Consider the following 12,145-nt stretch of genomic DNA (forward strand, 5'->3'; position numbering starts at 1 on the left):
AAATAAATAAAAATAAAAAGGGAGAAAAATAAGAAAGAAGGAGAAAAAAAAAAAAAAAGATCAAATTCTAGACAGTGTAGACACAGCAGCATCAAATCACCGAGCAACTCCAACCCACAATACGCATCAGGGCTGACACAGCTCTAATGCCCGAGCCCAGGGGAGGCCCACGACCTCTGACCTGCTCCTTGTGAGCTGCACGGAACTCCTAAGGACGAGGCAGCCGTGCTGCGCTGGCGACCACCCCGTCTAGCTACAAAATGGAAGGGAAACCGCTCCCGAACCCACTTTACCACACCAAAGCCAGAGAAGGACACAGCAAAAGAAAACTACACACCAATCTCCCCACCAACACAGAAGCACATCCTTTCTGTGGAGAGACACCATGACCAAAAGCATCTCTGGGAGGAAAAGGGTTTTCACCTTCTAAGTCTCAGGTGACACCCTTATCACTGAGGGAAACCACAGATCAGCCAAGGGGCAACTGAAGGCAGACCACAGAGGAACGTGGCACTTCCTGGCTCCCTGTGTAGCGGAGGCCCACCCGCCAAGCGCAGGCACCACCCACAGCAGGCTAGGCCCTCTAACAATCAGCAATCAAGAAAATGGCCCAGACCGGCCCACTGGCCAATTTGATGCAGGCAATTCTTCAATTGAAGTTCCCTTTTTAGAGGTGTGTAAAGCTCACAACCAAGATAGCCATCACAGCACAAAAATTCTCAATAAAATCCATGTAAACCATTTGGTATTCAAGAACACATCAAGAACAACAAACATGCACCCTGACCAATCTGCCTCCATCCCAGGTATGTATCAAGATCAGCGCAACATAGGCAAATCGACAGGTGTTAACACAACACTCAGACTTAAAAGCAGCTATCACACAGGTGGAGAAATGGCCTGACAGAGTTCAAGGCTCTTTTCCTGATCAATAAGCCATGCACATTAGAAATGTAACAAAGGATGCTTACACAAACCTACTCCCAACATTACAAATACACATTTCCTTTTGAGCCAGGAGTGAGGCGAATGTGCCTCAGCACTCTTATTCAGTATAATGATCAAAATCTCAGCTAGAGTAATAAAACAAGATCAAGAAATGGATGGGGCGGGGAGTGAGATGCTTCAGCAGGGCGCACATGACACAAGGCAGGCGACCTGCGTCTGACCCCTGAACCACAGGGTGCAAAGAGAATGAACTCTCGGAAGCACCCTCTGCAGTGCCACAAAGCGTGCTGCTGGGCCTCCGACAAAAGTAAGGGAATAAACAGTTTTTGAAAAGTAAATAATGAATGAAAGAAGGATGGGAGGGAGGGAGCGGATAACAAAAGAAAAAGTCCACACATCCTTACTTGTAAGCGACACAATTCTATACTATGCTAGGAAGGTCTTCGGTTTAATTCGGAAATGTGTTATTAGACTAATCCGACCTGCATCCCTACATTTTGATAGCTGCCATGACAAGAAAAAGAATCGTAAGTGGATCTAAGAGGTTCTAAAAATCCCAAGTATTCTCATTAGGTACTCTGCCCCCCCCCCCAAACCTCCACATTCTACTCGCTTTGTTAACATGCGGCTCAAGCTCAAAACCCACATGGAGTCAGACACAGTGCCATGCTGGGGTGTGGTCTCAGGCAGCCCAGAGGCTGAGATGGGGGATTCCGAGTTCAAGGCTAGTCCAAGGAAACCAGTGAGACTCTCTCCATAACAAGAACAGAGAAACAGAACATACTACACATACACAAGCTGAAACATACAAACGGAAATTCAATGGAAGATCCTCAATAGGAGGAAATCAGTACTGACACACACGTGCTATATTTTCAGTCCAAAGTGAAAAAATGTGATGATTTAGTTACATCATCGCTTCGGACAAACGTGAAGTTTCTTTCTGGTCTTCTCGGGGAGTTCAAAAGTCAATTTTCATTATCTCATACTTAGCAGTTCAGGAGACCCTTGGCTGGGATAAAACAGTCCAACCTCCTGATTTTACACATTAAACAGCCCCAAATTAAAAGGTTCAACAACCATTAACAGGAAAAATTATTTTTTCATCTACAAAATATGACCAATGTACTGTTTCTAGAAAACAAAAGCAACTTGGGGAGCTGGAGAGCTGGCTCAGAGGTTAAGAAAGTTGCCTGTTCTTCCAGAGGTCCTGAGTTAAATTCCCAGCACCCACATGGCGGCTCACACCAGATATCTATAATGATATCTGGTGCCCTCTCCTGGCATGAAGGTGTACATGCAGACAGAACATTAAATATATATATATTTTTAAAGTAACTTGGTGAATATAAACAATCCAAATAAATGAAACAACCTCATGCACTATTTTCCACGATAAAAAGTAAGAAATGCTTCATGTTACAGGCACTGTAATTCTTAAGTGTTTTTATTTAGTGATTTCTGGTAGGGAGATATACCATAGGAAAGTAATTTCACCGGCAGTGAGGTATGTATACACTCCACCAAAATACTCCTTCGTTTACCTGTTTTTAACTTTATTTACAAGTCAAGAAGTATCAATGCATATCCTTGATTCCACTATGTTAGCAACTACAAGGAATGATGTGGAACGAGGCCTGCACACAAACCGTTGCTTGTGAAGGGTGCTAGCTTTGGATTAAAGGAACTAAGCCGTTACAGGAGACTGTTTAAAGGAGTTGTCACAATTTACCATGACCCAAGACACCTGCACCGTATTTTCCATTCCTCACAGCACATTTATTTCAGTAATTCCATTATGTCGGTTCTTAGCATGAGCATAGTGTTACACAATTTTCATACATATAATCACATCCAAAACAAGTTCTAAAGTTGAAATTGTAAACATTCTCATCATATGTAGAAATATTTTGAGTATTAATATTTTGCTTACTGATCAAATTTGGAAGATAATATAAATGAGAAAGCCTATTCTAAACTGTGTAGTGAGCCTTGTTTATTAATTACATTTCTACAATGTTAAATAAAGAGACAACCCTGTCCTGTAAGCATGTCAAACTGTACGTAAAACGTTACAAAGAAACAAATCTGTTAACAAAAGTATGTCTTGCAATAAAGAACATTAGATTTTTAAAATCTATTATGATACAAAAATGGAAAGGGATAGCATCTTTGCTGACAAAGTAGGAGGTAGCATGGGCGCACCACTTCATTGTCTGAGAAATGCAACTGGAGTAAAGAATACTTCCTTACCACAAATAATTTCCAGGACTATGTACATATTTCTTTTAGAAATACTTGTTTAAACAAATCTCCCTCCAACTTTTTAGTATAAAAAAAACCGTTCCATGTGATTTTAAAAAAACACTTACACATCTAGATAGAATAGTACTCTGCCCTATTTGGGTAAACAGTCTCAAACTATGAAGTACATGATATTTAATGCCCTAAGTTGAGTAAATTTAGTTAGCAGTTCCTGGTATTATACAAAACACTAAATACATACCAACAAAATATAGTATCTTATTTTCTATGCAAGTGAGGGAAACCAGAGCCTTGATTGTGTAACACTGCAGAACGTCACCTTCAGCACGTGTGTCCGTGAGGACCCTTATGCAGCATTTCCCAAGCAGCTCTCGGGTGTGAGACCTTTAGCTGAGTCAACTCAGCCAACAACTTAGTGACCCTTAAGAACACTCTTCCACCCTATATAAAATATAGGCTACTTACTGTCTTATTCTCACGTCACTGGGATTCACATTCCCCCATTTTTTCCTACTTCGGTTATTTATAAGTGGAAACTTTCATGTGGCTTACAAAAAAAAAAGACAAAGAATTTTAAATTTACATCCAATTAAACTTGCTATTTAAAAGGACTCCTTGTTCTATGACGCTGCTTCTGCCATTAGCAAAGAAAAAGAAGTTTCTGTGATAGAGGCCGGCTTTTTAAGTAGTGAGGTGACTTCCACCATGCCAGCTCCAGTCCGTGGAAGATTAGCGTTTACAATGTGTCGTTGCAAGTGCTTAATCCAGTCTTCCTGAACAGACAGTGGTCCCCGAAAGACTAGGCCACAAAACCTGTAAGAAAAGATGACAACAGTTCTTTCACTACAACGAAGGTCACATAAAGCCCACAGGGTGGGAAACGAGCCTCACAGTTCACTGTGGGGAACACTCGCCTAAGCAGCAACAGCAGGAGTTCTCAACCGTGGCGATGAGCCTGCTGGGGCTCAAACAAGCCTTTCCTAGGAGTCCCCTAAGGCCATCCTGCACATCAGATATTCACATTACAATGTGCAATGGCAGCCGGATTACAGTATGAAGTAGCCACAGTAATAACTTTATGGTTGGGGCTCAACACAGCATGAGGCACTGTATTAAAGGGTCCTAGCACCAGGAAGGTTGAGAACTGCTAGTTAAAATTAAGTTGGACCAATTAATTTACACCTTTATTAACAGAGTTCGTAAATGCCAATAATCTTTGTGAAAGTTGGAATACTATTTAAAATTAATACGCGTCTAAAAACCAATCTACGTGCACGGTGGGTCCTTTGCCTGCCTACATGTCTGCACACCATGTGCACGCCTGGAGTCCTTGGAGAGAAGACAAAGGTGTAGGAGGCCGAGCCTGGGGTCACAGATGGCTGCACGCTGTCATGTGGGCACTGGGAGTCAAGCCCGGGGCCTCTGGAATAGCAGCCAGTGCCCCCAGCTGCTCAGCCATTTCCCCTGCCCTACTAAGGACTTTTAGAACACCTAAACTCACAAGGGTCCTTCCAAAGTGTAGCTCTTGAAAAGCCCTCCTCCAACTAGACAGTACAGCGTGTCTATGCGTGTAACTGTGAGGGTGCCTGCAAGGAGGTGTGTTATGGTCGAAAAGGAAACATGAAACTATGTTCTTACTACGCAGGAACTTAAAAGACAGCAGAAATAAACCAAACCAAATGAATCCAGTACATAAAGTGCTTAAGTTCATACAGCACTTCTAAAGAGTACAGGATAAAACAGCATTTGGCTAAGGTACAAACCTAATTTTACTAGGTGTTAAAGCAAACTAATTATATGATGAATTAAGATTCTATGCCTGTCTCTGAAAAGTCATTTATATCCTCACTGTTGAGAGGGCACAAAACAAAAACGCCACCTACTGTGTCTCACAGGACACCTAGGAGAGAGGCCCCTGGCAGCAGAGCGCATACCTGCAGCGAAGGATGTACACCTCGTCAGCACCATGAGGTAACGTGAGCATTTTCTTCTTGCTTCCAGATCTTGACCGTGATTTCTTTTGCTTACAATCTAAGGCTAAAAAAGGAAGAGAAAAACTTAAAATTCCTCGAGTATGTGCAGCACACCCACCTAATAGAGAGGCGGCCTCACAGCAGGGGAGCCTGGCCTGCGCCTGCTCTCGGGCATGCACTAACCGCAGTGCCTCTCACAGGACATCTCATCTGCACAGGTTCTGTGCAAGTCTCACACCCGGGGAAAACCCAGAAAATGTGGCTAAAGAACTGGGAGCTCAGTTGGTCAATAATTACAATAATGAGAATCTTTACTTTTGATCACGAGTAATTGTAAACATCTTATTTCCAGGAAAATCACAGCCTTTTAATGTTATTTATTTAAATTTGCATTTGATTACTACTCTGTTACGTAAATCTAGCAAACTGAGCAACGGAATATCAACAATGTAATACAAAGCTCAATGAAAAGTCAATTTCTGCTGAAATTCAAGACCAAATATAGCTGTTTTCGTTTTTCAACCCAACCTGTATTACATACAATCATGCAAACATGAGTTTTATTAGAAAATAACTATAAATTTGTATTATCTAAGTTCACAGATGGATGTTTGATGACAACTATTCTTTACAGCTTTTCACACTGTACATCCTCCACTAGTTTAATTTTTAAATGTGACTTAAAAAGAAGTGTTTTTTTTTAAGGGTAGACCAAATATTTTAGTACTGGTTTTGACATCTTTGCATTACTTTTCCCTTTGATTATTTATTCCAGAAGTGTGTGTCAATGAAAGCAGAGGTCTTTACTGGCTGACCCAGCAGATGGGACGCACGCGCTACAGTTCCTGGATCCTATGGACAAAGGGATGACAGTAACCTTGGTGCTGCTGGTCAAGGAGCAGGAAGAGAAGAAAGAGCTCATCCCTAGGGATCCAAGTGGAGGATCCAAAGGTAACACAAGAATCACTCAAATGGCTTCTCTCCTCCACGAAATCCCCTGAGTAAGAGAAGAGGGACATTCTGCTCAGTGAACCTGTGACATAGGCTGTTCCACGGCCAACTCCAAAGGAGCAGGCGCCGCTACCACTGAGCCAGAGACCACAGCTCTGCCGGCAGGTGAGTGGCAAAGAGTGAGATGCACACTGCCAACAAAATACCGCAGGGACAGTAGAAGCTGGTTTCCCGCCTCATGTCTATTTAAAAGTAAAATCTAAGGCTCCTGGGGTTTTTCTAATTATTGAAACAAGAAACCAGCAAGCAAAGAACGACTGGAAGTCAGGCACTGAAGAACAGCTAATTCAAAGACAAATAACCCAGCTCTGGAAAGTTCTTCTAAGGCTGTTACCTCAGTCTGGCAAACAGCAGAGACTTAGCAAATGCTTCTGGAGCAAACTCAAAGCAAAACCTAAGGATGGTGTGTGAACGGAAGGCAATTCTACTGATGGGATGTGGGCCATGCCCTTCCCTATAGCCCTCAGTAGTTTGAACGCACTGCTGCAGCCACACCTACCACACCACCTGAGGTGTGGACCGCATCGCAGTCTACCCTCAGGGTGCTCAACACATCTGGTACGGAGAAGCCAAATGCCACCTCCTCTGTTTCCACAGCCAACTTCTGGTGAACAATTTAGAATTTAAGTGACTTCTCCGAGTGATGAGGTACACCCTCTACCCATGAGGTAGCACACACAATGTCTGCTCCGGGATGGAGGACCCAGCAAGCGTCAGCATTAGTTCACAGGCACAATTTTTCTTTGAAGGGCTTACTGGTTGTCAAACTTGCCACAATACATTAAAAAAAAACATCATGTAGAATGTAAAGTACATTATGGTAGAATATGAATAGAATGCATTTCCAATCCTTCGGAAGGATCTTCTCAGAATTCCACTGTCAGCAAATGGGAAGATAATGGTAAGAAAGGAGGTCAAGGGATGTGTCATGCATGAGCCACCGAAGTCAGTTACACAGACACTGTGACACATGAAATATGCAACTGGACAGCCTGCATTTGTAAGACCAGGGTATTCACATGAACGAGGAAGAACAATGTTTCCTGAATTCTGTTGCTGTACAGAAAACTGCTTATAAGCGGTTTTATAAGTGATCATACCTAAAACTGTAAATAAAGCCATCAAAGTTCCAACATCAATATTTGAAGTGTCATGACATCAGAAAGAAGGGCAACTGTCATTGTGCAGGTGTTAAGTTCTAGTAATTAGGTTTCCAGGGCAGGTTACAGAAGTGCTTGCATTGAGAATGCTTAGACATTTACTCCTAAAATCAAGATATTTCAATCTCAGGCTCCTGGTAATAAATACAATCTGAGATGTCTAAGTGTCTTAACCGCTCCATTATTTGAAACTCCCGTGGTTCCTAAAACATTGTTTAGTAAGTGAAGTGAGTACACTGAACAAGAAGTCTGTTTAATAGTAGCACCTCCCTCCCCGCAACGCTGTCCACACATTTAGAAAAGTCTGTAAACCCCGAGTAACAGAAACATGTACACAAGGAAGACAGTCACGTGCACCGGCTACATCAAGACAATGGACCCAAGTGTTCCATGGGATACAGAGCCATGAACAAACGTGGCAGTCCCAGAAGCCTTCCGGACCAGCCAAGCCTCAACATTTTAGGTCTAACACGTGTCTTCGTGTTGGGCGTGTGTTGGCCTCAGGAGCCCTGGTTTCCCGTCCGTAACCAGGCTGCTGCTGTGGGACAGAAGCAGGCCGAGGGTCGCCGGCCCTCCCATGCCTGCTTAGCCTGCAGCACGTGTACAGGAAACCGGTCATCCAAAGCACTGGTCACAGCCTTCGAGGTCAGCTGCGTTCACAGAAGGCCTCCCCGCCACTCCTGGCCGAGACTGTGACTGGAGCTGCAGTCACACACAGGTTTGACCAACATCTGTGTTTACTAAATATGGAAGAAACTCAGAAAGACTCCACTGTGTTGTGCTATGAAACAGAGTCCAAGACGGCAGACAAGTGACAACAAGCCACATCCCAGGGTGAGCCGTCTTCTGAACAATCATTTCCGTTTACACACAGAAGAAAAACAGGTTATTTTCAGCACTGATTAATTCCATACAAATTTCTTGCTGTCCATTGTGCTGTGACCGCTGTCCATTGTCCATAGTGACCACTTCAAAGAAAGTTTGTTTTCTTCACTGTACAGATGACTTGAGAGGACGAGGACTTATCAGGTGCTGCCCGAAGGTTCGATGGTTGGGCACTACACTGTGACTGAGGGAAAAAGCACCACTAACACTTTCGATCGCTCCTTCACCCCTGCCCGGTGATTTAAGGGCTCGACTTCATCTGCTTCTTCTTTGGCTGCCTGGCATAAATCTGTGTGTCCTCTGTGTCCTGGCGTGTTGACTGCTGCTGGGTGAGGAGGTCACAGAAGCGCTTGGTTCACAGTCGCAGAGGCTGAGGAGTCTCCCACTGTGGCGCCACCATCTGCTGGGGACCTTCTTGCTCGGGTGTGTGCACAGAAAGCAGGGAGGACATTTGACAAACTCATTACTTCTATCAGCCCTGCTGTAACTAGTCCGTTTCCACAATAACAGCATCCATCCCTTCATGAGGACGGAGCCCCAACCTCTAATCATCCCTTGAGAATCTTTAAAACAAACTTAATTATGTACACACACAGTGAAACAAATCCAAGTCTGTACGGTGGTTAAATCCCTATCTTGGCAATTAAACTGGGTTTTATTGGGACATTCAAACTACACTTCACCTATCCTTCCACTCTCTTCCTCAACACAGCAGACACATCTGTCTGCGACCAGCTCAAGAGGCACGTGGGGGAGACTCAAGCCGTGACTCTCCGGGGACACCAGACCAGCGCTCAACTTGCAAACACAGCACAAGACAAACACTCATCACAGGGCACGAGCAACGAGGAGAGCTGCTGCACCCACGTCCACTGCAGTAAGAAGAGTATGTAAGAACGACCTTTCCCATGTGCGGCTCCTCCCCACTCGGCTCTCCCGGGCGGAGGCTCATGCTCCACAGACCTGGGGTCTCAGGAGTCTGACTCCCCAGCGCTGCACTGTGTGTTTTGGGGGTGTCTCTGCAGCCGCTGGGTCCTGGCCCGTGTCTACTGGCGGCTCCCCTGTCCCAGGAGGCCGTGCTCCTGTAGTCTTCTCTCTTGGGGCTTGAGACCGAATCTTTGGGAGCAGCAGGCCTGGCAAGCACACAGGCCACTGAGGCAGGAGCCGCCAGGGGCCAGAGGTGCCAACGACAGTGCCTGGCGTCTTCCACCTAACACTCCTTTTAGCAAGGGCTCTCTTGACACATGCAGCATTTTCTCCTGAACACACTTCCTTCCTCTGCACGAGGCTGTGCTTCCCTGTATCCCTACCCGGCCCAGTCGGGCAGTGGCTGGCTCCCGGCCCCCGAGGCGGACACTCGGCCAGCACTCTGCTTCGGGAATTCTGGGCCCCAGAAGCCTCGCCCTCTGCTCTGTGCACCAAGTCCTGCCGCCACACACTTTGGCCCGGTTCTTCACACTATAACCAGGGTGACCTCTACACTCAGTTTCCATACCTTGGCTTCTCACTTTTGTCTGCAACTTCACAGAATGGCCTTCTCTGTCCACATGTCTACCAGTACTCCAGTCCCAAGCACCCGAGGATGGCTGCTTTCTTCCAGCCCTCATCAGAATCACTCAGCGCTCAGCACCAAGCAGCTTCTTCGTGGCAAGCGCTCCTAAATCTTCCAGCCTCCACGGGTCACGCAGTGCTAAGGGTGTCTTCACATTTCTAGGCACCTACGACAACAGTCTACTTCTCGGCAACCATTTAAACCTCTAAATAAGAACGTCCCTAACTCGGAGGGTGGGCCGTCCCCACTAAGAGCTGGTGAGCACCCCTCCTGTGATGAACACTGTCCTTCCAGAGCTGACCCGGTCCTTCCTAACACAGGCCTGCGTGGCTCAGCCTCGCCGGCCCAGCAGCTTCTTGCAGCTCCCGCCTCTGCGGCTACAACACAGCACTGGGTTACAGTGGCCGCATGGCCACCTCAGACAGAGCACCTCTGAGGGAGAGAGCCACGTCAGAGAGAGGGAAGAGAGGCATGCCACAGCCCTTCGGCGAGGAAGAAAATGCCTCTCCCATGCAGTTAGTATGTTCAAGCAAAAGCAGCTGTGAGTTTCCTTGGAAAGGAATTAAGTTATCAAAAGCAGGTAAACCACCATTCTAGTGCCATTAAAAAGCTGGATGGTTCAGGTGGCAGCGGCAGCTGCGACGTGGGAAGAAGATGCATGTCCCAATGTATGCTCAAGTGCGAGTCTGATAAACTCCACTTTCGTTGCTGCCAGTAATTCTCCAGGGTTCTTAAGACAAGCAAATAAATGACTTCAAATAAGCATTCTCTTTTTTCCATTTCAACGGAAAAAGAACTAGGTTATGGGAGTAGTTATTTTTAAAGAAGCATGTCAGCTGGTATAAGAAGAATCAAGGGAAGGTGAGGGGCTTTTATTTAAAAACTAACTTATTCTTGCATATAAGCTTTCTGTCTGCAGAGTGTGCACAGGACTAGCTTTACGGATATACAGTTGCACAGGGCTCCAAACTTGGGTTTAATGCTCCACTCCTGAAGTCCAGAAACGGTTAGTGATTTTCAAACAAAGGCTGCCACAGAATCATTTTGCTGTACAAATGTATCCAGTGCCGTGTCCTGAGTACCTAGTACCACAATGGGGAAAGGTGTGTCAGGAGCAGCTTGCAAGTGAAGCTATTAAGAGAAAACAATGCAAGGCCTCCTCTACTTGGATGGATTCCCACACACTGCTCCAGCACCACAACCATCCTTCCGTATTGTCAGAGCAAACAGTGGGCGAAGATCTCAAAAGCAATTTCCTTCTCTCCAGGAACTAAGCATAGAGACAACTAGTACAGTGTCGTTTGTTTGTCTGTCTTTTCTGACAGGGTTTCTCTGTGTAGCCCTGGTTGTCCTGGAACTTGCTCTGTCGACCAGGCTGTCCTCAAACTCACAGAGATCTCCTGCCTCTGCCTCCTGAGTGCTGGGATTACAGGTGTGCCACCACCTTTTTCCTCGATACTTTCACTCTGAGAGTAGGTATTTTTCTTTGGTACCCTAAGGTGCTCACAACAGTTTTACCGCTTTCCACTTTCAGTGACTATAGAAGTCACTGGCCCCAAATCAAAACAATCAAGGGCAAATGTACCTAAAAATATTTTAGTATTTCACCTGGAAGAGGATGACATGAAAAGGATTTGGAAAGTAGCCTTTTATTTACACTTTAAAGTGTATGTGGGAGAAGGAAAAAACAAACAAACAAACAAACAAAAAACACGTAATTTATAGATGCTCCCACTGTTTCAAAATACAAATATAGCCAGATATATGAGGGTAACTAGATAGAAATTATAATAACAGGACAATAAATATATTACTTCTCTGTGTTAACAAGGAAAAAGAGTTAAAATTTTCTTTCCAAGGTAAGCTGGGGTTATATGCTGTTTTATTCAGCAAAGTGAGTTATTTGCCAAGAAGAGCAATTACTTTTCTTAGACTGAGGCACATACAAAACACAGAGCAAACATTAAAGAAAGAATAAAGAATCTGTTTGAGTTGCCTGTTAAAGAAGAATTACTCAAGCATTTTAACCAAATTCCTGCCCTCTACACGCTTCTGTATTTCTGAGACGCCGCCACATTAGGAAAAATTAAACAAATGCTCATTAGAAAGTCAAATTAGCTTTCATATAGTCACACTCAACTTCAATACCACAGATAATCTAAACGCCACACACTTATGGTCTGTGTGCATTTGATTTGGCTTTTAGTCATTTTTAGACTTTACTTACTCTAACAAAGTTCAAAACTGAAAGCAGATATGGTGCTCACCAGGTATTTTCTTTTGGAACCATCTTCCAGGTATGGCTGTGTGTGTGTGTGTGTGTGTGTGTGTGTGTGTGTGTGTGTGTGTGT

The 12,145-nt window shown here is 44.7% G+C and overlaps 1 protein-coding gene across 10 annotated transcripts in view; it reads right to left on the minus strand.

Annotated features, from left to right (window-relative positions):
* Positions 1 to 2,385: 2,385 nt before the first annotated feature.
* Znf644 (zinc finger protein 644) overlaps positions 2,386 to 12,145 on the minus strand; it is a 72,025-nt gene continuing 62,265 nt past the window's right edge. For all 10 annotated transcript variants that reach the window (XM_055611568.1, XM_055611570.1, XM_055611572.1 and 7 more), the window contains 2 exons: positions 5,148 to 5,250; positions 2,386 to 4,026 (listed from right to left, as the gene is read on the minus strand). In XM_055611568.1, coding sequence (XP_055467543.1) covers positions 3,834 to 4,026; positions 5,148 to 5,250 — 296 coding nt within the window. In that variant the 3' untranslated portion in view covers positions 2,386 to 3,833. The remainder of the gene's footprint in view (positions 4,027 to 5,147; positions 5,251 to 12,145) is intronic.

This window comes from Psammomys obesus, unplaced genomic scaffold (assembly GCF_907164565.1).
Source record: "Psammomys obesus unplaced genomic scaffold, mPsaObe1.curated_primary_1811, whole genome shotgun sequence".
Lineage (NCBI taxonomy): Eukaryota > Metazoa > Chordata > Mammalia > Rodentia > Muridae > Psammomys > Psammomys obesus.